Source organism: Ranitomeya imitator, chromosome 1 (assembly GCF_032444005.1).
Source record: "Ranitomeya imitator isolate aRanImi1 chromosome 1, aRanImi1.pri, whole genome shotgun sequence".
NCBI lineage: Eukaryota > Metazoa > Chordata > Amphibia > Anura > Dendrobatidae > Ranitomeya > Ranitomeya imitator.
The window spans coordinates 36,884,946-36,912,035 of record NC_091282.1 but is presented as its reverse complement, the minus strand read 5'-3'; the positions used below and the strand labels follow the sequence as shown (position 1 = coordinate 36,912,035).

Below are 27,090 nucleotides of genomic sequence, written 5' to 3'. Positions count from 1 at the left end.
TGTAAAAAACAGGGTATTTGGTTGATACGTTTTTTGCAAAAAATGTATACTAAGCTGCTCTACCAATCTTCACGGTATACCCTTATCAGAGCAGTCCTAACTAATGTATGCAATCCCTATCTGATGTATTTAAAAACCTGATCATCTGTATATAACCTGTGTGAACAGGGTTCAGAGAGGAAAAATCCATGTGTGCATACAGGGTAGAACAGCTTTTGTGCAGATAGCCCAAGAGGAGTGGTGGAACTCCCCAGTCTTGTAGCACTTGCGGATTACTGCAACATTTTTTCAAACTGAGTGTTTTTGGTTTTACTATTCTCTTTTGTGTCTTCAGGTTTCTTGGTGGTGTGTGAACATGATCATACAGACTTGTTCACTGTGCAAGTAGCCCATGTGTTCCTGTTTCCATAATTGTTCTCTTGTGTCTACAAGACTGGGGAGTTCCACCACTCCTCTTGGGCTATCTGCACAAAAGCTGTTCTACCCTGTATGCACACATGGATTTTTCCTCTCTGAACCCTGTTCACACAGGTTATATACAGATGATCAGGTTTTTAAATACATCAGATAGGGATTGCATACATTAGTTAGGACTGCTCTGATAAGGGTATACCGTGAAGATTGGTAGAGCAGCTTAGTATACATTTTTTGCAAAAAACGTATCAACCAAATACCCTGTTTTTTACATCTTTTACTAGCACTTGCGGATTACTGCAACATTTTTTCAAACTGAGTGTTTTTGGTTTTACTATTCTCTTTTGTGTCTTCAGGTTTCTTGGTGGTGTGTGAACATGATCATACAGACTTGTTCACTGTGCAAGTAGCCCATGTGTTCCTGTTTCCATAATTGTTCTCTTGTGTCTACAAGACTGGGGAGTTCCACCACTCCTCTTGGGCTATCTGCACAAAAGCTGTTCTACCCTGTATGCACACATGGATTTTTCCTCTCTGAACCCTGTTCACACAGGTGATATACAGATGATCAGGTTTTTAAATACATCAGATAGGGATTGCATACATTAGTTAGGACTGCTCTGATAAGGGTATACCGTGAAGATTGGTAGAGCAGCTTAGTATACATTTTTTGCAAAAAACGTATCAACCAAATACCCTGTTTTTTACATCTTTTACTAGCACTTGCGGATTACTGCAACATTTTTTCAAACTGAGTGTTTTTGGTTTTACTATTCTCTTTTGTGTCTTCAGGTTTCTTGGTGGTGTGTGAACATGATCATACAGACTTGTTCACTGTGCAAGTAGCCCATGTGTTCCTGTTTCCATAATTGTTCTCTTGTGTCTACAAGACTGGGGAGTTCCACCACTCCTCTTGGGCTATCTGCACAAAAGCTGTTCTACCCTGTATGCACACATGGATTTTTCCTCTCTGAACCCTGTTCACACAGGTTATATACAGATGATCAGGTTTTTAAATACATCAGATAGGGATTGCATACATTAGTTAGGACTGCTCTGATAAGGGTATACCGTGAAGATTGGTAGAGCAGCTTAGTATACATTTTTTGCAAAAAACGTATCAACCAAATACCCTGTTTTTTACATCTTTTACTAGCACTTGCGGATTACTGCAACATTTTTTCAAACTGAGTGTTTTTGGTTTTACTATTCTCTTTTGTGTCTTCAGGTTTCTTGGTGGTGTGTGAACATGATCATACAGACTTGTTCACTGTGCAAGTAGCCCATGTGTTCCTGTTTCCATAATTGTTCTCTTGTGTCTACAAGACTGGGGAGTTCCACCACTCCTCTTGGGCTATCTGCACAAAAGCTGTTCTACCCTGTATGCACACATGGATTTTTCCTCTCTGAACCCTGTTCACACAGGTTATATACAGATGATCAGGTTTTTAAATACATCAGATAGGGATTGCATACATTAGTTAGGACTGCTCTGATAAGGGTATACCGTGAAGATTGGTAGAGCAGCTTAGTATACATTTTTTGCAAAAAACGTATCAACCAAATACCCTGTTTTTTACATCTTTTACTAGCACTTGCGGATTACTGCAACATTTTTTCAAACTGAGTGTTTTTGGTTTTACTATTCTCTTTTGTGTCTTCATAGCACAATCTCATAGCGAACAAAAGGGGCATGTTGAAGGATAAAGGATTGTTAGAACAAGCGCAAGCTCATTTACGAGTTGCGCGAGGCTTAAAGAATGAGGGATGGAAAGTGGTTGATGGAGAGGGAGGATCAGAGAATGCAGAGCCCGTGTTTGGAAGTGAATTCTGATTTGTTTTTGTTACGTTGAAAAAGGAAAGTTGTCTATTACTATGACAAAAACTGGATGTTTGTGGTGCAAGAAGGAACTGATAAAGTGATTGAGGGTAATGTGTTAGAAAGACAAATAATTAAAAATAATAATCTGAAACAGGGGGGCTCCCTGTTAGATAATATGGTCCCTCCCCAGGAAATTAAGCCTCTTCTCCCGACTGTAAGCCCTATGCCCCTTAATCCCAAGGCACCAATATATCCTGGACTGCCGAGAAGTTCTATGGGCGTCTTATGGTAGTATTTAAAGATTTGGGGTTTTCACTGTATAATAAAGCCCATATACACCTTTTTGTGGCAGCTTTAATGTCCGGCCTTAAATCTGAATTGAAAAAGGCAATAATGTCAGTCAGACCCGATATTGAGATTTCCATTCCGGACGATGCATTAAAAAAAAAGGTAGTACAAAGTTTTCAGAAGAACTTAACCCATTCTGCATCAGCAGGGAAATTAGAGGTTAAATCAGCAGCTGCAGTGATTTTTTGCTCACTCTCTAGCCCCCACCGCAGCTTCAAGGAGCCGCAGCTTCAAGGACGCAGCTGGTTCCTTATCAGTGGCCCAGACTCCAGCTCCAACCCCCCTACCTTACACAAATCCAGTCCCATACTCCAATATCCATTTTAACCCTATGTCTGGGAATCTCCAAGCCCTGCCATGTCAATTTTCAGATCAAGAGCTTGTTTTAATTAGAGTAGATGGCAGACCCAATAAATATACTCTCACAAAACCCATCCCTGTGGGACCTTTCCCTGAAGTTACTGCTAAGTTCGTAATCTCTCCCTCATGTCCGGTAAATTTACTGGGGGCAGATTTATTATCACAGTTCCACTCCAGAATATAATTCCAAGATGATGGCCAAATGGTATTTACGTTATATAACCCCTATGCAGATGAACATAATGAGATCTGTATCTTACACGCCCTTTCCACGGTTATGATGGCCCTGATAGGCCCAGATTCACCCCCAATAATGCCTGTAGAACCAGTAAAAGTGTTTCTCCCAGATTGCCAGTTCCTGTTTGCATTCACTTATCAGGGACGACAATTGATGTGGACAGTTATGCCACAAGGGGCCCAAAACAGTCCCAAACAGTTTGCAAAAAAAAATATGGGCGAGTGTCTTTTACCCTGGCAGTTAGAATATCCTTATGTCACGCTGCTTCAGTATGTGGCTTATCTTTTGTTGTGTGCCCGGACAGAGCAGGAAGCCATTGTTAGCCTTCTCAAGTATCTGGCAGATCTGAACTGTCGGGTTTCGGCCTCGAAACTTCGGTTCTGCCTTGGTCAAGTGATATTTTTGGGTCACTGTCTCCTTCAGGGTGCCAGACACCACACAGAAGAAAGAAAAATAGCAGTCAGCTCCCTTCCTTTCCCAAAAGATGAGACTGAAATCCAGCGTTTTCTTGGACTATGTACTTATTGTTGTCAGTGGATACCGGACGCATCCCGCATAATGCTACCCCTCTACAATGCCCTGAAAGACGGTTCAAGATATGCTGATGATTTTGGCAGACTCCACACAGGATACGCTGTTACTATGGAAGACACTGTAGTGCACGCAGCTGCACTCCCTCACAGTCAGCACAAGAAGTAGAACTTCAGGCTCTGTCTACTGCATGTGTTCTGGCCAAAGACAGGCGGGCTAATATATACACGGACTCACAATATGCACTTGGTATTGCTCATGATTTCGGAGCCCTATGGGCCAATCGAGGGTTTGTTACTACTGCCGGGACTCCAGTGAAGAATGCTGAAGCTGTTAAAACCCTCATGGACTCAATCAAATTACCTACTCAGGTGACCATTATCAAAGTTAAGGAACACGGTCCTAGGAACAGTCCACAGACTGTTGGTAACGCCTTTGCGGATATGCAAGCAAAAGCTGCTGCTCTCCCTACCCGTTGAACAGACCATACCAGCTATGGTGACCACACGCTCTCAGCGTAAACAGTTACAAGAAACACTGACTCTACAGGAACCTGATGATCCACGACAGACTGAAGTTTTCTGTCGGACCCCGCGAGACCGCTTAATGACGATGCAGAGAATGTCCCCAAAGGAAGAAGTGAAGCGGTGGAAGGCTGATGGAGCATGTATGGACAATGGTCTCTGGAAAAAGGACCAACTTGTGTGTCTCCCTAAGCGGATGTACCCTGCTATTGCCACGTGGGCACATGGGCCCACACATCGAGGTAAAAACCAGGCCCTAGCCCTGGTACAAAAATTCTACTGGGCTCCAGGTATTTCTACAGTCCTGACAGCACTCAACTGTGCATGTAACATCTGTCAGACCTGCAATCCCGGTCAACTTCAAGGTGTACCCCCAAAGTATCTTGCTACGCCTGACTATCCTTTCCAAAGGCTCCAGGTGGACCACATCACGTTGCCCAAGTCTGGAAGGTATGAATATTGTCTGGTGGTTGTTGACATGTTCTCCAGTTGGCCAGAAGCATTCCCCGTTACCAACATGATTGCAAAAACCACAGCAAAGAAACTGGTGATGGAAGTTATATGCAGATATGGTGTCCCAGAAGTTGATGAAAGTGAACAAGGCCCGGCCTTTTCTTCTCGTGTATCAGGAGGTTCTGACAATTCTTGGATCCACTGTAGCCCTCCATACTCCGTACCATCCACAATCCAGTGGGAAAGTTGAGAGGCTGAACGGCACACTGAAGGAACAATTGACCAAAATGATGCAGGAGACTACAGCTCCATGGCCAGAGCTCCTACCCATTGTACTGTACCACATTTGTACTGCCCCTATTGCAAAACATGGCCTGTCCCCATATGAGATATTGTTTGGTGCTAGGTTCTCAGTTACAAATTTCCAGGCTCAGTAGTTATCAGGAGAAACTGTCCGTGCTGTTCAATATGTTATTCAGCTTAGTAAAAATCTTGCTAACACCCATGTTTTAGTTTTTTCTTCCCTTCCAGATTCAGCAGAAACCGACACTTGTCACAATTTGAAGCCTGGTGGTTTTATGGTCGTGAAAAGCTATGTCAGAAAACACGGACTAGAACCCTTGTGTGACGGTCCCTACCAAGTCCTCATTGCTCCTATGTCAGTAAAGCTGGAAGGAAGGCCGACGTGGATCAACGTATCGCACTGAAAGCTGGTCAAACAGACTAGTAGCAAATAAGGGGACATAATGTTTTAGTTTTTCGTATTTCCATTTAATAATATTGGTAACCGCATGGGACAGCCTAAATTCTCCAACATCCTTGAATAATAAGTTTGTACAATATCATGAAAGATTAGTAGTGCAGATGGGTATAGCCAATAAAATTGTCAGTTCTATTTTCATTTACCCTATGATTACACAAATGTGGGATAAATTGGTTAGGGCCACAGATTATCCAGATGATCAAATTTGGGATATATTGGATACACTTAATACTACTGTTGCTGTCCAAAACTAACTTATCATAGTCACTAATCAACACATTGTAGTACTGGACTACTTAACAGCAGCACAGGGTGGTATGTGTCAGGTTATTGGACCCACTAGAGTATGATGGTATTGATCTAGGGGAGATCCCTAAGTACGTCCCCCTCAAGAAATTAGACAATACCCCCTACTCTCAGATGAAGCTAAGAGACTTACTCTAGGGACAGCGGGATAACTCCATGTGAGGCTAATGAAGGGTTCAGCTGCCTGGAGGCCTCTCGCAAGGGGAGAGCTTCTGAGGTGTCTGGATGAAGAAATCCACCTCCCCTTTCCCCATCACATGGACAGTCTCGAAGGATCTTTCTTTTTAGGGAAAAACTTAGTGTTTAGGGGGGATTGTCAAGGTGAAAAGATATATCTTCATACACTTTTTGTACTTTTATATTCTTATGCTGTTAAACAATAAGTTTTCCCCTTTGCTTGCTGATGCAAATGTAACTGTATTTAAAATGGCTGCCAGTATTCACCTTTGCCCTAGTTTCGTTTCTGAGAAGCTAAGTTTCGTTTCTGCTGAAGTCGAGACTTGAGATACAGTGGGGCAAAAAAGTATTTAGTCAGTCAGCAATAGTGCAAGTTCCACCACTTAAAAAGATGAGAGGCGTCTGTAATTTACATCATAGGTAGACCTCAACTATGGAAGACAAACTGAGAAAAAAAAATCCAGAAAATCACATTGTCTGTTTTTTTAACAATTTATTTGCATATTATGGTGGAAAATAAGTATTTGGTCAGAAACAAACAATCAAGATTTCTGGCTCTCACAGACCTGTAACTTCTTCTTTAAGAGTCTCCTCTTTCCTCCACTCATTACCTGTAGTAATGGCACCTGTTTAAACTTGTTATCAGTATAAAAAGACACCTGTGCACACCCTCAAACAGTCTGACTCCAAACTCCACTATGGTGAAGACCAAAGAGCTGTCAAAGGACACCAGAAACAAAATTGTAGCCCTGCACCAGGCTGGGAAGACTGAATCTGCAATAGCCAACCAGCTTGGAGTGAAGAAATCAACAGTGGGAGCAATAATTAGAAAATGGAAGACATACAAGACCATGGATAATCTCCGTCGATCTGGGGCTCCACGCAAAATCCCACCCCGTGGGATCAGAATGATCACAAGAACGGTGAGCAAAAATCCCAGAACCACGCGGGGGGACCTAGTGAATGAACTGCAGAGAGCTGGGACCAATGTAACAAGGCCTACCATAAGTAACACACTACGCCACCATGGACTCAGATCCTGCAGTGCCAGACGTGTCCCACTGCTTAAGCCAGTACATGTCCGGGCCCGTCTGAAGTTTGCTAGTGAGCATTTGGATGATCCAGAGGAGTTTTGGGAGAATGTCCTATGGTCTGATGAAACCAAACTGGAACTGTTTGGTAGAAACACAACTTGTCGTGTTTGGAGGAAAAAGAATACTGAGTTGCATCCATCAAACACCATACCTACTGTAAAGCATGGTGGTGGAAACATCATGCTTTGGGGCTGTTTCTCTGCAAAGGGGCCAGGACGACTGATCCGGGTACATGAAAGAATGAATGGGGCCATGTATCGTGAGATTTTGAGTGCAAACCTCCTTCCATCAGCAAGGGCATTGAAGATGAAACGTGGCTGGGTCTTTCAACATGACAATGATCCAAAGCACACCGCCAGGGCAACGAAGGAGTGGCTTCGTAAGAAGCATTTCAAGGTCCTGGAGTGGCCTAGCCAGTCTCCAGATCTCAACCCTATAGAAAACCTTTGGAGGGAGTTGAAAGTCCGTGTTGCCAAGCGAAAAGCCAAAAACATCACTGCCCTAGAGGAGATCTGCATGGAGGAATGGGCCAACATACCAACAACAGTGTGTGGCAACCTTGTGAAGACTTACAGAAAACGTTTGACCTCTGTCATTGCCAACAAAGGATCTATTACAAAGTATTGAGATGAAATTTTGTTTCTGACCAAATACTTATTTTCCACCATAATATGCAAATAAAATGTTAAAAAAACAGACAATGTGATTTTCTGGATTTTTTTTCTCAGTTTGTATCCCATAGTTGAGGTCTACCTATGATGTAAATTACAGACGCCTCTCATCTTTTTAAGTGGTGGAACTTGCACTATTGCTGACTGACTAAATACTTTTTTGCCCCACTGTATGTGAAGAGAGGAGGATCCACCAGATGACGTCAGGACTAACCAGAAAGACCGGATACTAGACATATATTGCTTAAACCCCGTCTAACCCCGCCTATTTCACACCTTCCCCTAATGCACTACATAATGCTGTGTATCAGGAAATAAAGTCAGTTGCTGTGATCGTTGCAAAAAATTGTAGAAGCACGAGCATGCACTGAGATTGAACCAGCACTTTGTCTGACTCATTCTTACCCGGTACCAATGCTCATAGTCTAATTTGGAATGACTGGTGAATGAAGGGTATTGTCGTGACGACCCCGACAGCGTCACGACAAACTTATTCACAATTCCCCTTTAAAGACCATTCCCTATTATTGGACGCCCAGGGCCACGGACCGGGTCGCAGCCGCCATGACATCCCCTTTAAGAGAGACAGGACCTGGTGCTGAGTACCCCACTGCCCTGGCGGGGCGCTCCAATATCACATACAGAGAAGATGCAGAAGTCGCCTGTTACATGTGATATAATAGGAGGAAAACCATTAGTAAATTGCGCTTGGTTTGCCGTTAAAGGGCCACTGTCACCCCCTGTAGCCGTTATAAACTAAAAGAGCCACCTTGTGCAGCAGTAATGCCGCATTCTAACAAGGTGGCTCTTTTAGTTTTGTGTTCAGGTATTACTAAAATAAAGCAGTTTGAAACTTTGCAAAAATACCTATCTTTGTCCACGGAGGCAGGTCTCAAGCCTCCTCTGTGAAGCGCCCAACTGCAGTCACTCATCTCTTCTGGGGCGATGGTCGCCGCCCCCTCTGCGCTGTTTTCTTTTCAAATCCGGCGCTGTGCAAATATTTGTGGGGCAGGCGCAGTAAGCTCTGGCGGTCTGACGTCCCAGCCAGGCTTGCAGACTGCGCCTGTGCTGGCAGTGCGGCCACCCACCTCGGTAATCCCTGCCCCGCACTGTGTTATGCATTATGCACAGTGCGGGGCTGGGATTCCTGGACATGCGCACTGCGTGTGTCAGCTGGGGGACCTGGGTGAGTGGCTGACACACGCAGTGCGCATGTCCAGGAATCCCAGCCCCACACTGTGCATAATGCATAACACAGTGCGGGGCAGGGATTACCGAGGTGGGTGGCCGCACTGCCAGCACAGGCGCAGTCTGCAAGTCTGGCTGGGACGTCAGACCGCCAGAGCTTACTGCGCCTGCCCCACAAATATTTGCACAGCGCCGGCGCCGGATTTGAAAAGAAAACAGCGCGGAGGGGGCGGCGACCATCGCCCCAGAAGAGATGAGTGACTGCAGTTGGGCGCTTCACAGAGGAGGCTTCAGACCTGCCTCCGTGGACAAAGACAGGTATTTTTGCAAAGTTTCAAACTGCTTTATTTTAGTAATACCTGAACACAAAACTAAAAGAGCCACCTTGTTAGAATGCGGCATTACTGCTGCACAAGGTGGCTCTTTTAGTTTATAACGGCTGCAGGGGGTGACAGTGGCCCTTTAATGATCGCCATTTTGTTTGGGATTATCTGCTGCTGCTGCTGAACTTTACTTTAATTGGTAATTTTGCTTTAAACCTTAGCACATTTACAAAAGGGGCCTCCATTAAGGGTTTAACTCCGTCCTTGCTTCCATTTGCAATAAAAATTATTTCATCCCAGAGGCTCAGATACCCTGTCACCGTGTCTTGTCTCAGTGCTGAAAAATTCCATAATCTCTGAGGTCTAACTGCAGAACAAGACGCCATATGATGTAATGAAATGTCCTGGCGCTCAGTTTTTTCCTGTCTGTCCGTCTGAAGGAAGGAGAGCTCCAGAGAAGGGTTTATGTGCAACTGTGCTGAACTCGGCTCGTTGTAACCTAAGCAGGCGGAATCCCGAAGGCCTAAGGACTGTGATATAAGTTATCGTTGTGTTTCTCATTTTTGACAGAATAGCTGTGTTTATTTTGTTGAATCCTGCACTGGTTTATGCCGTGGTTTAAATAAACCAGCAGAAGATACGTATACTTATTTTCCACCATAATTTGCAAAATAAATCTTGCCAAATCAGACGCGGTGATTTTCTGGATTTGTTTTCACATTGTGACTCTCATAGTTGTGTTCTACCTATGGTGTCAGTTACAGGCCTCTCATCTTTTTAAGTGGGAGAACTTGCACAATTGGTGGCTGACTAAATACTTTTTTTCCCCACTGTATACATGATGGCCACCTGTCCATCCATTTCCCACATATACAGGGCAACCCTTTCTGTATCCGTTCCCCACATATAAACATGGTGGACCCCTCCCCATCCGTTCCCCACATATACATTGCGACCCCTTCCCATCTGTTCACCACATATAAACATGGTGGACCCCTCCCCATCCATCCCCCACATATACGTTGTGGCCCCTCCACCCATTACCCACATATACGTTGTGGCCACCTCCAGCCGTTCCCCTCATATATGTTGCAGCCCCCTCTTCATCCATTTCCCACATATACAGGGCAACCCTTTCTGTATCCGTTCCCCACATATAAACATGGTGGACCCCTCCCCATCCATTCCCCACATATAAACATGGTGGACCCCTCCCCATCCATTCCCCACATATATACATGGTGGACCCCTCCCCATCCATTCCCCACATATACACATGGTGGACCCCTCACCATCCGTTCCCCACATATACATGGTGATCCCTTCCCATCTGTTCACCAGATATAAACATGGTGGACCCCTCCCCACCCATCCCCCACATATACATGGTGGACCCCTCCCCATCCATCCCCCACATATACATGGTGGACCCCTCCCCATCCATCCCCCACATATACATGGTGGACCCCTCCCTACCCATCCCCCACATATACATGGTGGACCCCTCCCCATCCATCCCCCACATATACATGGTGGACCCCTCCACATCCATCCCCCACATATACGTTGCGGCCCCCTCCAGCCATTCCCCACATATACATGATGACCCTCTCTCCATCCATTTCTCACGCCTTACCTGGTGGTTCCCTCTTCTCCCTGTAGCTGTGAGTCCCACCTGCTTTGTGTTTTTTCTTCTCCAATAAAATGGCCGCTGTTTACACGGCTCGACAAGAGTAATTCATTTCCGCCTTAAAAAGCTAAAATAAACCTGTTCCCACGGAGCGCGTCTTATAAATATTCTAATAAATCTCCGCTGATTAGAAGTAAATGAACACGGAGCGTCTCACGCGAGGAGAGCCGGCGTCAATATACCGTACACACAGAAGATTAAACACCGTCTATTGACGGACGCCGCAGACAAGACGCGCATTTCATCTGCCTGATTACGTTCTCCTGTGACTTATTATCCGGAGACATTGGGATGAGATCCCGAGAACATAAGCGAATTACAAGCCCGGACTAAACACAAGGAAGAAACAGCATTAACATAAAATATAAGTATGTGTCAGATTAATAAAATCAGCTTATCCCTCAGCCCAGATGGGGCGGCTCGTCACCGGAACTTACCCATCGCTTCGTTTTTGTCATTTTACCAAATTTTTTAAATGCAACAAGAACCAATTACAGTGGGATATTGAAAAATAAGATCCCAGCTTCACCGCTAGATTTTTTCTTTTTTTTTTTAAATAATAATTGCATTTTATGCAACTAACTCGACAGATAGGTAAACATGTTATTCCGGAGCGAAACCTATAAAAATAAGTCTCAAATAAATTCTGAGCTACAGTTCACACCTCAGACATGATGGCGGCCCCTATAAACATAATGGAATTATAAACTTTAATTAAAAACATAAAATCGGAAAATAATAACAGAATATAAAAGCAAAAGTACACAATAATGAATAAAAGAAATATATAAAAATTGTACAATCCCTTTAAGTTTTTTTTTAATCCTCCATTATGGACTGTCACTAACGCTCCTGGGTACAGTGTATAAATGTAAATCTAAATCTTCTACTATATAATTGTCTTAGGCTGGTTTCACTTTGCGTTTAAAAACGCAGCGTTTTAAACGCAAACGCATTTGGTAAAAAAAACGCATGTAAACGCGTTTAAACGCTGCGTTTTTTTAACGCATGCGTTTTTGCATGTTTTAATTCATACGCTGCGTTTTGACGCGTTTACATGTGTTTTTTAATGCGTTTGCGTTTTTTAAACGCATGATGAGAAGTGTGTGACAGCTGCCAATCATCAAAATCAACAAGAAAACCCACTATAAACAGAAATAGCTAGGGTTAGGGTTTTGATCCCTAGTAACCCTAGGGATCCTAACCCTACCCCTAACCCTAACCCTAAGGGATCCTAACCCTAACCCTAACCCTAAGGGATCCTAACCCTAACCCTACCCCTAACCCTAAGGGATCCTAACCCTAACCCTACCCCTAACCCTAACCCTAAGGGATCCTAACCCTAACCCTAAGGGATCCTAATCCTAACCCTACCCCTAACCCTAAGGGATCCTAACCCTAACCCTAAGGGATCCTAACCTTAACCCTACCCCTAACCCTAACCCTAGGGATCCTAACCCTAACCCTTAGGGTTATGGTTAGGGTTAGGATCCCTTTAGGGTTAGGGTTAGGATCCCTAGGGTTAGGGTTAGGGTTAGGGGTAGGGGTAGGGTTACGGGTATGATCCCTTTATCAATTTTATGGTGTGGGGTGGCTTATCAGTGTGTTTTCTTGTTTTTTTTTATAAAAACGCATGCATTTTTAACTCAACCAAACGCATGTGCTTAAAAACGCATGCGTTTACATAGACAGCAATAGGTTTTTTGCGGCAAAAAAACGCATGCTTTTTTTTCGGCAAAAAAACGCAGCTAAAAATTACTACATGTTGCATTTCTGCAACACAACGCATGCATACAAAAGACGCATGCGGCGGCAAAACGCATGCAAAAAAACGCATGCGTTTTTAATGTTAAGTATAGGAAAAAACGCATGCGTTTTTTGGCGCAAAAACGCAGCGACAAAAAACGCAAATGTGAAACCAGCCTAAGGGTCACTTTTGTCTGTCTGTCTGTCCAGGATATTCATTGGTCGCGGCCTCTGTCTGTGATGGAAATCCAAGTCGCTGATTGGTCTCGCCAGCTGCCTGTCATTGCTGCCGCTACCAATCATCGACGGCCACAGTCCGATTAGTCCCTCCCTACTCCCCCGCAGTCAGTGCCCGCCGCCCACTCCATACTCCCCGCAGTCAATGCCCGCTCCATACTCCCCTCCGGTCACCGCTCACACAGGGTTAATGCCAGAGGTAACGGACCTCGTTATGCCGCGGGTAACTCACTCCGTTACCGCCGCTATTAACCCTGTGTGACCAAGTTTTTACTATTGATGCTGCCTATATTAGAGGATGATTTATGTAAACTAGAAGCTTGGGCTGATAAATGGCAAATGAGCTTTAATGGGGATAAATGTAAGGTCATGCACTTGGGTAAAAGTAATAAGATGTATAATTATGTGCTTAATTCTAAAACTCTGGGCAAAACCGTCAATGAAAAAGACCTGGGTGTATGGGTGGATGACAAACTCATATTTAGTGGCCAGTGTCAGGCAGCTGCTACAAAGGCAAATAAAATAATGGGATGCATTAAAAGAGGCATAGATGCTCATGAGGAGAACATAATTTTACCTCTATACAAGTCACTAGTTCGACCACACTTAGAATACTGTGCACAGTTCTGGTCTCCGGTGTATAAGAAAGACATAGCTGAACTGGAGCGGGTGCAGAGGAGAGCGACCAAGGTTATTAGAGGACTGGGGGGTCTGCAATACCAAGATAGGTTATTACACTTGGGGCTACTTAGTTTGGAAAAACGAAGACTAAGGGGTGATCTTATTTTAATGTATAAATATATGAGGGGACAGTACAAAGACCTTTCTGATGATCTTTTTAATCATAGACCTGAAACAGGGACAAGGGGGCATCCTCTACGTTTGGAGGAAAAAAGGTTTAAGCATAATAACAGACGCGGATTCTTTACTGTAAGAGCAGTGAGACTATGGAACTCTCTGCCGTATGATGTTGTAATGAGTGATTCATTACTTAAATTTAAGAGGGGACTGGATACATTTCTGGAAAAGTATAATGTTACAGGGTATATACACTAGATTCCTTGATAGGGCGTTGATCCAGGGAACTAGTCTGATTGCCGTATGTGGAGTCGGGAAGGAATTTTTTTCCCCAATGTGGAGCTTACTCTTTGCCACATGGGTTTTTTTTGCCTTCCTCTGGATCAACATGTTAGGGCAAGTTAGGTTAGGCTGTGGGTTGAACTAGATGGACTTAAAGTCTTCCTTCAACCTTAATAACTATATAACTATGTAACTATGTATGCAGCATCAATAGTAAAAAGATCTAATGTTAAAAATAATAAAAAAACAAAAAACCTGCTATTCTCACCTTCGGTAGTCCGACGATGCGCTCGCGCCTGCCGCCAGCTTCCGGTCCCAGAGATGCATTGCGAAATTACCCAGAAGACTTAGCGGTCTCGCGAGACCGCTAAGTGATCTGGGTAATTTCGCAATGCATCCTGGGAACGCAAGATGGTGGCAACCGCGCGCATCGCCAGAGGTTCGCTGGATCTACGCTGGATCCCGCCGGGTGACTATATAACAATTTTTTATTTTCATTATTTTTTTTAACAGGGATATGTTACCCACACTGCTATATACTATGTGGGCTGTGTTAGATACTATGTGGGCTGTGCTATATATTACGTGGGCTGTGTTATATATTGCGTGGGCTGCATTATATACTACATGGTTGCTATATACTATGTGGGCAGTGTTATATACTACGTGGTTGTGTTCTATACTGCATGCTGTATACTACGTGGCCACTGTTAGATACTATGTGGGCTGTGTTATATACTGCGTGGCTGCTATATACTGCATGGCTGCTATATACTGTGTGGGCTGTGTTATATACTACGTGGCCTATATTAATGCATCGGGTATTCTAGAATATGCATGTACAGTGGGGCAAAAAAGTATTTAGTCAGTCAGCAATAGTGCAAGTTCCACCACTTAAAAAGATGAGAGGCGTCTGTAATTTACATCATAGGTAGACCTCAACTATGGGAGACAAACTGAGAAAAAAAAATCCAGAAAATCACATTGTCTGTTTTTTTAAACATTTTATTTGCATATTATGGTGGAAAATAAGTATTTGGTCAGAAACAAAATTTTATCTCAATACTTTGTAATATATCCTTTGTTGGCAATGACAGAGGTCAAACGTTTTCTGTAAGTCTTCACAGGGTTGCCTGTTGGCCCATTTGTATGTTGGCCCATTTCTCCATGCAGATCTCCTCTAGAGCAGTGATGTTTTTGGCTTTTCGCTTGGCAACACGGACTTTCAACTCCCTCCAAAGGTTTTCTATAGGGTTGAGATCTGGAGACTGGCTAGGCCACTCCAGGACCTTGAAATGCTTCTTACGAAGCCACTCCTTCGTTGCCCTGTCATTTGTGCTTTGGATCATTGTCATGTTGAAAGACCCAGCCACGTTTCATCTTCAATGCCCTTGCTGATGGAAGGAGGTTTGCACTCAAAATCTCACGATACATGGCCCCATTCATTCTTTCATGTACCCGGATCAGTCGTCCTGGCCCCTTTGCAGAGAAACAGCCCCAAAGCATGATGTTTCCACCACCATGCTTTACAGTAGGTATGGTGTTTGATGGATGCAACTCAGTATTCTTTTTCCTCCAAACACGACAAGTTGTGTTTCTACCAAACAGTTCCAGTTTGGTTTCATCAGACCATAAGACATTCTCCCAAAACTCCTCTGGATCATCCAAATGCTCTCTAGCAAACTTCAGACGGGCCCGGACATGTACTGGCTTAAGCAGTGGGACACGTCTGGCACTGCAGGATCTGAGTCCATGGTGGCGTAGTGTGTTACTTATGGTAGGCCTTGTTACATTGGTCCCAGCTCTCTGCAGTTCATTCACTAGGTCCCCCCGCGTGGTTCTGGGATTTTTGCTCATCGTTTTTGTGATCATTCTGACCCCACGGGGTGGGATTTTGCGTGGAGCCCCAGATCGAGGGAGATTATCAGTGGTCTTGTATGTCTTCCATTTTCTAATTATTGCTCCCACTGTTGATTTCTTCACTCGAAGCTGGTTGGCTATTGCAGATTCAGTCTTCCCAGCCTGGTGCAGGGCTACAATTTTGTTTCTGGTGTCCTTTGACAGCTCTTTGGTCTGGTCTTCACCATAGTGGAGTTTGGAGTCAGACTGTTTGAGGGTGTGCACAAGTGTCTTTTTATACTGATAACAAGTTTAAACAGGTGCCATTACTACAGGTAATGAGTGGAGGAAAGAGGAGACTCTTAAAGAAGAAGTTACAGATCTGTGAGAGCCAGAAATCTTGATTGTTTGTTTCTGACCAAATACTTATTTTCCACCATAATATGCAAATAAAATTATAAAAAAACAGACAATGTGATTTTCTGGATTTTTTTTTCTCAGTTTGTCTCCCATAGTTGAGGTCTACCTATGATGTAAATTACAGACGCCTCTCATCTTTTTAAGTGGTGGAACTTGCACTATTGCTGACTGACTAAATACTTTTTTGCCCCACTGTATGTATATAGCAGCCACATAGTATATACCACAGGACACGTAGTACTCCTATATACTACGTGGCCTGTGCTATATAGTATGTGGCTGCTATATACATACATACATATTCTAGAATACCCGATGCGTTAGAATCGGGCCACCATCTAGTATTAATATATTTTTTAATGCAAAAAAATTGTAAATGATTCTACATTTCTATTCTACGCGGCGGCTCGGCGTCGGCACATCGTCTAGCGTGAAATACTGAAGTAAGTGAGACATACCAAATACCTTACACATGCCATTAATGCAGACGTCTCGGCTGTCACTCCCCTCGAAACATGGAGTCCCGTCGATGACGGCGTCGAGGAGCTTGTTCACGTAATTCGCTTCTGCGTTTCGACAATGAAGTTCACAGGGATTAGCTGCGGGGAGAGTGAGGACAGTATGAGCAAGTGGTCGCAGACGTCCGCCTGTGTCCACATTGAGTGATAGTATCAATATTCCAGATCAGTGGTCCCGAAAGAGGATTTGGGGGTCATCAATACCTAACAAAAGGCATAAAATAACAAAAGAACCACTAATTACTAGATAAATCCCCGGTTGCTGCGGGGAGAGCGAGGACAGTATGAGCAAGTGGCCGCAGCCGTCCGCCTGTGTCCACATTTAGTGATAGTATCAATATTCCAGATCAGTGGTCCCTAAAGAGGATTTGGGGTCATCAATACCTAACAAAAGGCATAAAATAACAAAAGAACCGCTAATTACTAGATAAATCCCTAGTTGCTGCGGCGCTGTTGCTCCAGTGCTCCTCACCATCATTATGATCATCGCAGACAATTATTGATCTGAGTGGTAAGGCTGGGGTGATGGCACGAGTAGCAGCAGCCTGTATGTGACTGCAGCAGAGATCGACAGAAACCGGTGAGGACCGGTGTATTGTTTATAAATATAGTATAAATTTCTAACAGTATCACAAAGTCAGGGGTTGTTTTAGTCTAATCTAGCCAGCCTTAGAATACTAGGACTATTGTTAGAAAAGTACACTTTTGCTTGTGCATACAAGCCGGCAGAAATCTGTAGACGTTACATTGACAGCGGTAACAACCAATGTGGAAGTGAGTAGGGTCGGATTACCCCTTTAAATGATAACATCCATTTTGCCATAAGGTGGCGCTCTCTGCCTGCATATTTATAGCATTCCCATTGAAGTCTATTCCCATTGAAGTCTATTTCTTCCTGCTCAGGAAGAAAATACGGTATAATAAAGTTTGACTTCTGTGTTCTTGTTATTATATGACTTGTGCGGAAAGTTCTGTGCACTTAAATTTCACCACAACCCTTGTTTCCCAGATACAACCCCAAAATTTCCATTTTAATAATATTTTATAAGAAAGGTGATCCACTCTTAAAGGCACATGTGCGCCTACTACACCAGGGCCGTATCTCCCACAATAACGACTGCGCAAAAGACATATAAAGGGAAAGAGAAAAATAAAGTTCTGCACAATGTAACAAGCAAATGACACAACGAAGCCGCCAGATGTTCCTGCGCTCCTCGGCTCATGTGTGATTTTTGGGACTATGTAAATGAAAATGTGGAATCCCCTTTAAGAGGATGTCCAATTTTTCACATGCCTGTTTTAGTAAACGCTGTAATAATTATTTTGTTGACATGGTATTTCTAAAGTGTTTTATCTTAGGATTCTGCATTGTGCTGATCCTCTGTTATTCCTCCTATGAATTTCTGAATAAAGTGACAACTGGGTGTTACTGATTAGGGGCGTGTCTCTGTAGACTCTCACAATGACCAATCAGTGCTGCCCGAGTCAGACCGTATGGGGACACATCCTTTCTGCCACTACAAGGTGTCTACCTAAGTCAACCAAGGCTTTGTTATCTAGCAGATACCTTCTACTGTACAAAGTTTGTGTATTATTTAGCTCCCTATTGCCGAAGGTCTCTTTTTTCGGTTATTGGAGAACTCACAGTGAACATATGGAATATACACCTCTGAATCCAATGCACGGAATATATATATACAGTATATATATATTATATATATATATAGATATATATATATATGAATATGGTCACTTCCAGCTGCACAATAAGAAAAAAAAAGAGCCACCACTAGGTGCCACCACCAATCATTTATATCGGCCGATAGGACACCAATTACAGGTAGTGTATGGCTTCAAGGGTGCGGTTTATAGAACAAGAGGAACACAGCTATTAATTTTTATACATCTAATCCAGAAAATTTGCAGTGTTTATAAAAAATATACAAGATGATACAAAACAATATGATACATACAATTGCATGAAATGAAAAGGAATAACGAAAGAGAATTACTAAACCTGATATAATGGAAATGGCTCAGGGCTTAGTGAAAGGAGGTACTCTTTAGGAAAACAGTCAGACCCCACAGAAAGCTGTACTTTCCAAGGACTGACAAAGGATCAAACCCAATTTATGCTTTTTTATTAGATAAAAGTTACGCCCGCATATCGTCCCTTGATGAGCTCATGTGGGGGCTGGTTGGGGGATGTGCTCACTCTTCAGGATTTTATGAGATCCCCAATGTATATGATATCTTCACCCCTGGAGGTCCCAAGTGGGAGATATTGTCATTGTGTTTCCTATAGCGATATTACCTTTTCGATAGAGATGGAATATGGCATGTATAGCATCACCTATCAAAGTTGGAGGGGTTCTAATGGCCCTATGGTGAGGTGAGTGAATACGTTATATCTATCACTTCGCTACAACGCCATAAATATATCTTCCATAAATATCGGACCAATGCAAACTCCCAATATTCATATCTGGACACTGGAGACAGTATCTTACTGCAATTGTCCAGTTTTTCTTTGGTAGAGTTGCCTCTGAAGGTGTTAGATTTTTCACTTCTCTGCTTCTTGAGTATACTGATCTCAGACTCTATGTCTTTTTCCCATCAAATCTACCTGTTGTAACTACCAGGTCATTGCAGGGGCTTCTACTTCAATGGAGGTTGAAGTGTCAGCTCTCTTTCTACTTTCCCTACTTTAATTAGTTTTTCACTACCTCAGTTATAATTAGTCTCATGTTTACTGTAGGGTGATTTTTCCCCTCCTGGGAAACATCTGTATGTATTTTAATTTTTCCCTACAACAAGTATCCTGTTGCTGAAGGATACATAAGCATGGTAGTAAGGAGAAAATCTGCTGAAATTTGTTTTCCCACGTACCTGTGTTATATATGGGATACCATGAATGCAGCTCATTTTTATAGAGCACGGTGTCAAACTCGGCGCACTGCATCTGACGGAAGGACGGCCGGTTCTTAGGACAGGGGTTCGTCTTACACATTCTGTACCGCTTCCTTTCCCCAGTACAATATTTCCCTCCAAACTTTGGTCTAAAAACAAATAAATAAAAAAAACCTCAAAAATAATGCAGGTAAAAATTGTGAAAATTAATTACCAATCCCTTTAAAACTTCTATCAATTTGCAGTAAGTCAATGTGTGGCTACAGCTCCTATGCAGAGCAATTGGTCTCCGTGGTAACAGACAACAATCAATCTCTGTGTAGTCAGATTGTGCTGGAGAATTTACTGTTGACTCTACATTAAATTAATGGCTACTTGGTTAGTGTGTGAACGGCTCAGGAGTGTAACCTTCCTAATGGGAGAAATAGAGAATGGATGGTAGTCTGTAACCATGGACATATACAGTATAGCTTTGCATAGGAGCTGCGTACACAAAATGGTCGATTTTTATTTTTGCTCTTTTTCTGAATGATGTGGTTGCAGCAGAATATCTCTGTGATACTCACTCTGGGTTATTGCATTTCCGCTCCGCGCTCTGTACCCCGGCTCCGCACGTTCGTGTACAGTGCGACCATGACGTCCATGACCCCCAGGCTCCATTTACAGTGTCCGGTTGTTTTCCTACGGTGACGCATGCACCATTGATGCACCACTGCAAAGGGGCAACATTCATGGTCAAAACAGATAAACAGATAAATAATAATAATTTTTTCTGTCCACTGATGACTCATTTTTTGCAAGGAAAGTTGAAGGTTTTATTGATACCAATTTGTGGTTCATACGGTCTTTTCATCGCTTTTTCTTCCTTTCTTTTAGGAAGGAATAATGACGAAAAAAACAGCAATTTGTGTATTTAGATCCCAGTGATCTATACAGTATCACCTGTACTGTTTTCACTAGGGTCGGACACTGACAATTTGGGGCCCCTGTGCAAGAAATGTGTTTGGACCCCCCTACTTTTATGGTGACTAAGTTACAGATATATATATACTGTATAATCTCCTCTCATTATGTATATTGCCTTCCCTTATTACACAGTGTCCTCTCTTGTTATGTACAGCACCATCCCTTATATATTAGATTCTCATTATTTTTCTTACTTATAGCGCCCTGTTCTATGTTACATACAGTCCTCTGGTCTTCTGTTCAGATCAGCAGTCATTTTATATCTAACAAGAGAGAGGACTATGTAATAAAAGAGGGCACTGTGAATAACAAAAATAACAAGAATAGGCTGTGTAAGGGACGGTGCTATACATAGAAAGATAATACCATGTATTAATGGGACAGTACTGTACTTAACGACAGAGAACACTACATAATAAGGGACCGCCCCATACATAACTAGAGAGGATGCAACGTGATAAGGGACTCCCGTTCCAGTAATAATGTCCCCTCATACTGGGCCCATTCCTGGGATAATGTCTCCCATTCTGGTCTCATTCTTGGTAGAATGTATTCCATCCTGGGCTGCTTCCTGGCATAAAGTGCCTCATTCTGGTCCCCTTCTTTTGATAATGTGATCAATCCTGGTCCATTTCCTGGTATTAATGTTCCTCATCCTGCTTCCCTTACTGTGATAAAATGCCCCATCCTGGTCGATTTCCTGGTATAATGGGCCCAATCCTGGTCCCCTTTCTTTGATAATGTACCCCATCCTGCTACATTTTCGGGTATAATGTGCCCCATCCTGGCCCATTTCCTGGTATAATGTAACTCATCCTGATCCCCTTCATTTGATATTATGCCCCATCCTGGTATAATGTTCACCATCCTGGTCCCCTTCCTTTGATAATGTTCCCCATACTGGTTCATTTCCTTGTATAATGTGCCCCATCCTGGTATAATGTGCCCCATCCTGGTATAATGTGCCCCATCCTGATGCCTTTCATTTGATAATGTGCCCCATCCTGGTATAATGTTCCTCATCCTGGTCTCCTTCCTTGTATAATGTGCCCCATCCTGGTATAATGTGCCCCATCCTGGTCCCCTCTATTTGATAACATGCTCCATCCAGGTCCCCTTCCTAGGATAATGTGCCCCATTCTGGCCTCTTCTATTGATAATGTGCCCCATCCTGGTCCATTTCCTGGAATAATGTGTCCTCTTCGGTTCTCCAATACTTTAAAAAAAAGATTATTCCAAAACTCCTCCACTCCCACACCGTGCTCTTTTACAAGCCACTGCAGGAGCTGGGAGCTGAGTTCAGCGTGGGCACCATGGCGCATGATGCTGATTTTCACCAAAGAACCCCTTTGAGTTAGCCTCTCCGTACTCGCTATTGACCTCTTTTCTGATCCATCCGCAGTCTCCCGACAGCTTTCCACCCGTTTTGTCTAAACTACGGTTTCTCCATTAATATAATTGCCTATAGGTCTCAGATTCCTGCCCTCCTTTGAGGACCCTCACAAGCCAAAGTAGATATTACTACTTCCAACTTTGCTTCCTCTTTTTTTCAAGAGGTGCCCAAGATTCTATCCCAACTAGGTCTACAAGAATCTGCAGAGCAGGATCCTCAATCAAGGATCTAATCTCAGTCATCTATGGTAAATTACTTAAAAGGGTTCTCTGGGGCAATCGGCACTCCAGCCATTTCGCTGTTCCTGGTGCCGGCAGGAAGTGATCAGTTGTAGAGCTGGACAACTCCATCAACTGTATAGTGGCCATGGCCCGATACTGCACATCCCCTATTCGAATCAATAGCTGGTAGCTGCCACTAAACAATTGATGGACCTGCACAACTGATTACTTCTGGCCGCCGTCCACACCGGAAACAACTGATCGGTGGATGTGTCGGGTGTCGTATCCCCACCAATGACCTATCGTAAGAATAGTCCTCAATCTGAAAATCCTAGAGAAACCCTTTAATCCCTCCCCAGAATAGTTAGCGTGTCACCCGCGAATGTCTAATAGGGATGGGTCCTTGTCTGACAATAAAAGGCTCCTCATTTGAATAAATCAGTCTAAAGCTGCCACGTGTATAACCACCTACAGACAGGCTTAATACAAAACACCAGTTTTTTGGTCACCAAGTTCTGCATAGTCTAACTCCGGTTATTCCGCTAGTCTGTTGGAGACGCGGCTTCCCCGGAGGGTCATTGTTTTTTTTTTCTGCTGGAACTATTATTTATGCTGGTGGTAACATCCCTTATTCATCGAGTCCTATCTATCATTCTCCCACTGGACCCTTGGTCCTATCTCTCAATTTATTTCCTATGATTGTTGGGTAGGTAGTGACCAGATGACTTCTGCACAGTTTCACAGCAGCTCGGTGCCTAATTACTTCCCAATGGAAACAGACGTCTCTCCCCTCTGTACTCAGCCTAGATACTAGCGCCAAGGACATCAGAAGCCAAGACCACTGCATATGATGGAGAGGTTCAGAAAGGCGCGGGATCTGGGGGACATCTACACGGCTGCTCTTGATACATGGAGAATATACGACTGACTTTATTCCCCTTCTTCCCTCTCTTTCCTTCTCCTTCCTTCTACGCTTGTCCTTAGTTATCAATATATATTAGATTATTTTTAGTCAAAGGAAAGTTTTCATCAGAAAATAACCTATAGTATAAATTAGTTTGTTTTGTGTTGCATGTATTGTTTTTCTAAATTTGGTTAATGGTTTTTTTTATATTTTTTAGCAAAAAGAAAGGAGAATTTGTAATATTGAAATTTTCACACTGGCCAATGGGGCTATTTTAGACTCAAACTTTCTCTCCTTTAAGAAAGAGTTTTCAGTAGGCTCCTTAACATCAGAGACAGGGTTACAATGACTGATAACATCTCTATACACATCTGATAACATTGGATCCACCTATCACATTAGTGGATGTCACAGGTGACCCTGCTTCCCCTCCTTTCATAATGACGTTTGCACACCCTCATTAGCTGCTTCCATGCAAAAGTTAGAGGCGGGATCCGACCATTGAATTGGCCCCAGGGGCCAATGTGAAAATTGCAAGATCTTACAATTTTATTTTTTTTTAATACAGATTGTGATATGTAAAAGACAAACAAAAAACAAAAACCATTACCACATAGTTTTTAAGAATAGATTTAACACAAAAACACAAAAATGTGATTTAAACAATAAGTCATTTTTATTTTTTTTAACGGCCTTGGGCTTGATCTCAAGCCATGGCGACTTGATGGATGAACACTCTGTAGGAAGATCGATCTTGTGCAAGCCTAGGTAGGTCCACCAGGGTCTTCTCCGTCATTATCTTGTTTGTTTATTCAGGTGCAACGAAAATGAAGGACGTAATAAGGCAACAATTCAAAGTTTCTGACGTTTCGGCCACGCAGTGGCCTTGATCACAGAGTGGTGCCTCGGTAGTAGTCCCAAATGAATAATATGGAGTATCGAGATCAATAAAGAATGCGGCCTGAGGTTCCCCAGATGGATGCCAGCAGGTGATTAAAGAAATAGGTTTTGTGTGGTACAATGGTCCAGTGTAGATTTCAACTAGATTTCAGCATAGATCTGTCCGTGTGGGAACAACCCATAGAATTAAATGGTACTTGTGCATACAAGGTGCCGTCTGCCCAGGGTCCCAGCCCAGCCGGTGTAATTTATAAAAAGATGTCCGGATATTGGCCCTAAGAATGAACACTGGAATAATGTGGGTTCACATCCATTGGTGGTGCAGGGGTCCCGTCCGCCTGGAAGAAAACGTCAGAAACTTTGAATTGTTGCCTTATTACGTCCTTCATTTTCGTTGCACCTGAATAAACTTTCACCTCAGCAAAAATTGACTGATTTTGACGTGTGCAGTGATTCGTTTCCTTCTAGCATTGGGGGTCACCCGACTCCTTTCACTTGCACCGTCCACATCCCATTCACAGTCGAGTGCTAGCTCTTTGTTTATTTTACTATTATCTTGTTTGTGTCAAGGTTAATAGTTACTAGTTATTAGGTTACTAGTCTACCTCTTTGTCTTGTTCCTTCTATTCTTCTGACCATGATATCCTTCTACAGTGATCACTCTCTTCATATGATGTGTCCGCAAGTCGTAGCTTGGTGATCCTTGCTTCAAGTCACATGTCTGGCTTGGTCTGTTCCACAATTGATTTGTTTGTTCTTGCCGTCCATGGTATTGATAACATCCTGCTGCAGCACCACATATTGAAGGCATCGATTCATATTTTGTCTTGTTTCTTTATCATCCAGGTTTAGCATCTTTATGTTCCACAGAGAAGACCCAACTATGAATGAGCTGTGTCTTCGTTGCCAGTGAAATGTTCCTCGATTTAAATATCTTGTCCAGTGACTTCATTATTGATTTTCCCATTGCTATTCTCCTATTGATTTCCAGTTTCATTGCTTTATCTTGAGTGATCATCAATCTGAGTAGGTTGATGTAAATCGGTTGTGCAGACGGTCCTAAAAAACTTCACGTATGTTGGTCAAATCGTAGTTGGAAACAGCCTGTTGTCTAGTTCGATTACGCAGCGTGACTTTAATCCTTACTGTCAGAAGTTCATGATCAGTTCCATAGTCAGCTCCTGGCGTTGTTTTCACGGTAATTATAGACGACCTCCATCTTTGGCAAACACATATGTAGTCAATCTATCTATTGATTAATCAGAATACTGTCAATATCACTGAGTTGGATAAACTTATAGATGGCGCTCAGGCGGAAATACGGAAGGGGTGCCCAGCTGATCGCATTGAACAATTTGAAGCAGAGTTGAATAAAACCATGGATTTGGTTGTTAAAAAGATCCAGGAGAATCAAACATCTAAATATAGTCGAGATTTGAAAGATTACCAGATGAAAAAGGTGTATCTTTGGAGAAGCAAGACTGGTCCAGAAATACGTAGAACATCCTCTAGTATATCTATTCCATCTATAAGTGGACAATCGGATACATCTGTATCTTCTGCCTCAACATATGGTATGGGTGAAACCCAGAGATTACGTAATCATGCATATCACCCATACAAGAGACGTCCCTTGTATTCATCTGGTGCGGATGTCAGGGACAACAAGGTGATTAATTTGAGCAATTATGTATTATCGGAGGTGGATCTGTCTGTTCTGGGTAGGGGCCTGTCCTTCTCTCCCACACCGGGGTTCGACACTTTTTCTGTGCTTAAAGATTTGCATATTTTTGCGAGATCGTTGCTGTTCAAAAGATATTTCTATAATGACGAATTACAACGTCTTTTCCCTACAGAGGAGGAACAAGAAGCTATAAGAATCTTGGAAGAACTGGCACTTGAGCACGATAACAAAGGAGGTAAGGTTCCTCCATGTATCCGCCCTCGGTCCACCAAGTTCCCCCCGTTTACATCTTGTCCCAGTATTGATTTATTCGTACGGGTGGTGACTGAGGAATTTTTGAAGATTCCTAGATATGGTGGAGGGGATAATTTGACTAAGGAGGAAAGAATCCGGTTTAAATATCTTCAAAATCTTCCGGATGTGGTGCTGAAGCCAGCGGATAAGGGTGGCAATGTCGTTGTGTGGCCTAAAGTGATGTACGAGAGGGAGGCGTTTCGCCAGCTTAATAACGCTGTATGTTATAAAAAAACTCACATACAATCCCCTCTCAGCATTCAGTGCAAAATTAGAGGTAATTCTTAAAAAAGCAGTGGACAACGACATTGTCACCAAGGACCTGGCTTCGGCGCTACTAGTTAAGGATCCCACTATCCCCACACTATATTTTCTTCCTAAAGTCCATAAGGATATTAAGTCACCACCCGGCCGACCTATTGTATCTGGGAGGGGGAATTTTTTGGAACAAGTGAATAGGTGGATCGATTACCATCTGCAGCCTTTGGTGCTTAATCTTCCTTACTTCCTGAGGGATACGGGGGATCTACTGCGCAGGGTCGACGGCCTGTGCTTAGGGGGTGATACTCTTCTGGCTTCAGTTGATGTTGAGTCCCTATATACGAATATTCGTCATTGTGATGGGCTACGTGCCGTTAGATTTTTTCTTAGTACATCTATGCTTTCTACAGCTTTGAGGGACCTCATCCTGGAGTTATTAGAGTTCACCCTTACACACAATTTTTTTGTGTTTAAGGGATCCTTCTACCTACAGCTCCAGGGCACAGCGATGGGTGCGGCCTTTGCGCCGGCCTATGCTGGGTTGTTCCTGGGGCTGTGGGAGAGGGATCTCTTCCTGTCGGACAAACAGGGGTCAGTGGATTGCGTCCTTCTATGGACGCGATACATTGACGATATCTTCTTTGTCTGGCAGGGCACCGCCGTCGACCTTGCGCAGTTTATCTCCTCTTTGAACAGCAACGATCTAAATATACGTCTCACCCCGGTGTGGGACTCTGAGAGAATTGATTTTCTCGACGTTACTATCCGTAAGGATGGACGGGGCCTACTCCAGACGGATATTTTCCGTAAACAGA

The 27,090-nt window shown here is 43.2% G+C and overlaps 1 protein-coding gene and 1 long non-coding RNA gene across 2 annotated transcripts in view; one reads left to right on the top strand and one right to left on the bottom strand.

The window, feature by feature from the left end:
* ADAMTS12 (ADAM metallopeptidase with thrombospondin type 1 motif 12) overlaps positions 1-27,090 on the bottom strand; it is a 601,127-nt gene that overhangs the window by 139,470 nt on the left and 434,567 nt on the right. Inside the window, exons 11-13 of the mRNA XM_069745983.1 lie at positions 20,219-20,364; positions 19,632-19,801; positions 16,690-16,823 (exon numbers count right to left, since the gene is read on the bottom strand). Coding sequence (XP_069602084.1) covers positions 16,690-16,823; positions 19,632-19,801; positions 20,219-20,364 — 450 coding nt within the window. The remainder of the gene's footprint in view (positions 1-16,689; positions 16,824-19,631; positions 19,802-20,218; positions 20,365-27,090) is intronic.
* LOC138660464 (uncharacterized) overlaps positions 1-27,090 on the top strand; it is a 148,229-nt gene that overhangs the window by 119,033 nt on the left and 2,106 nt on the right. The gene's annotated exons all lie outside the window — the stretch shown is intronic.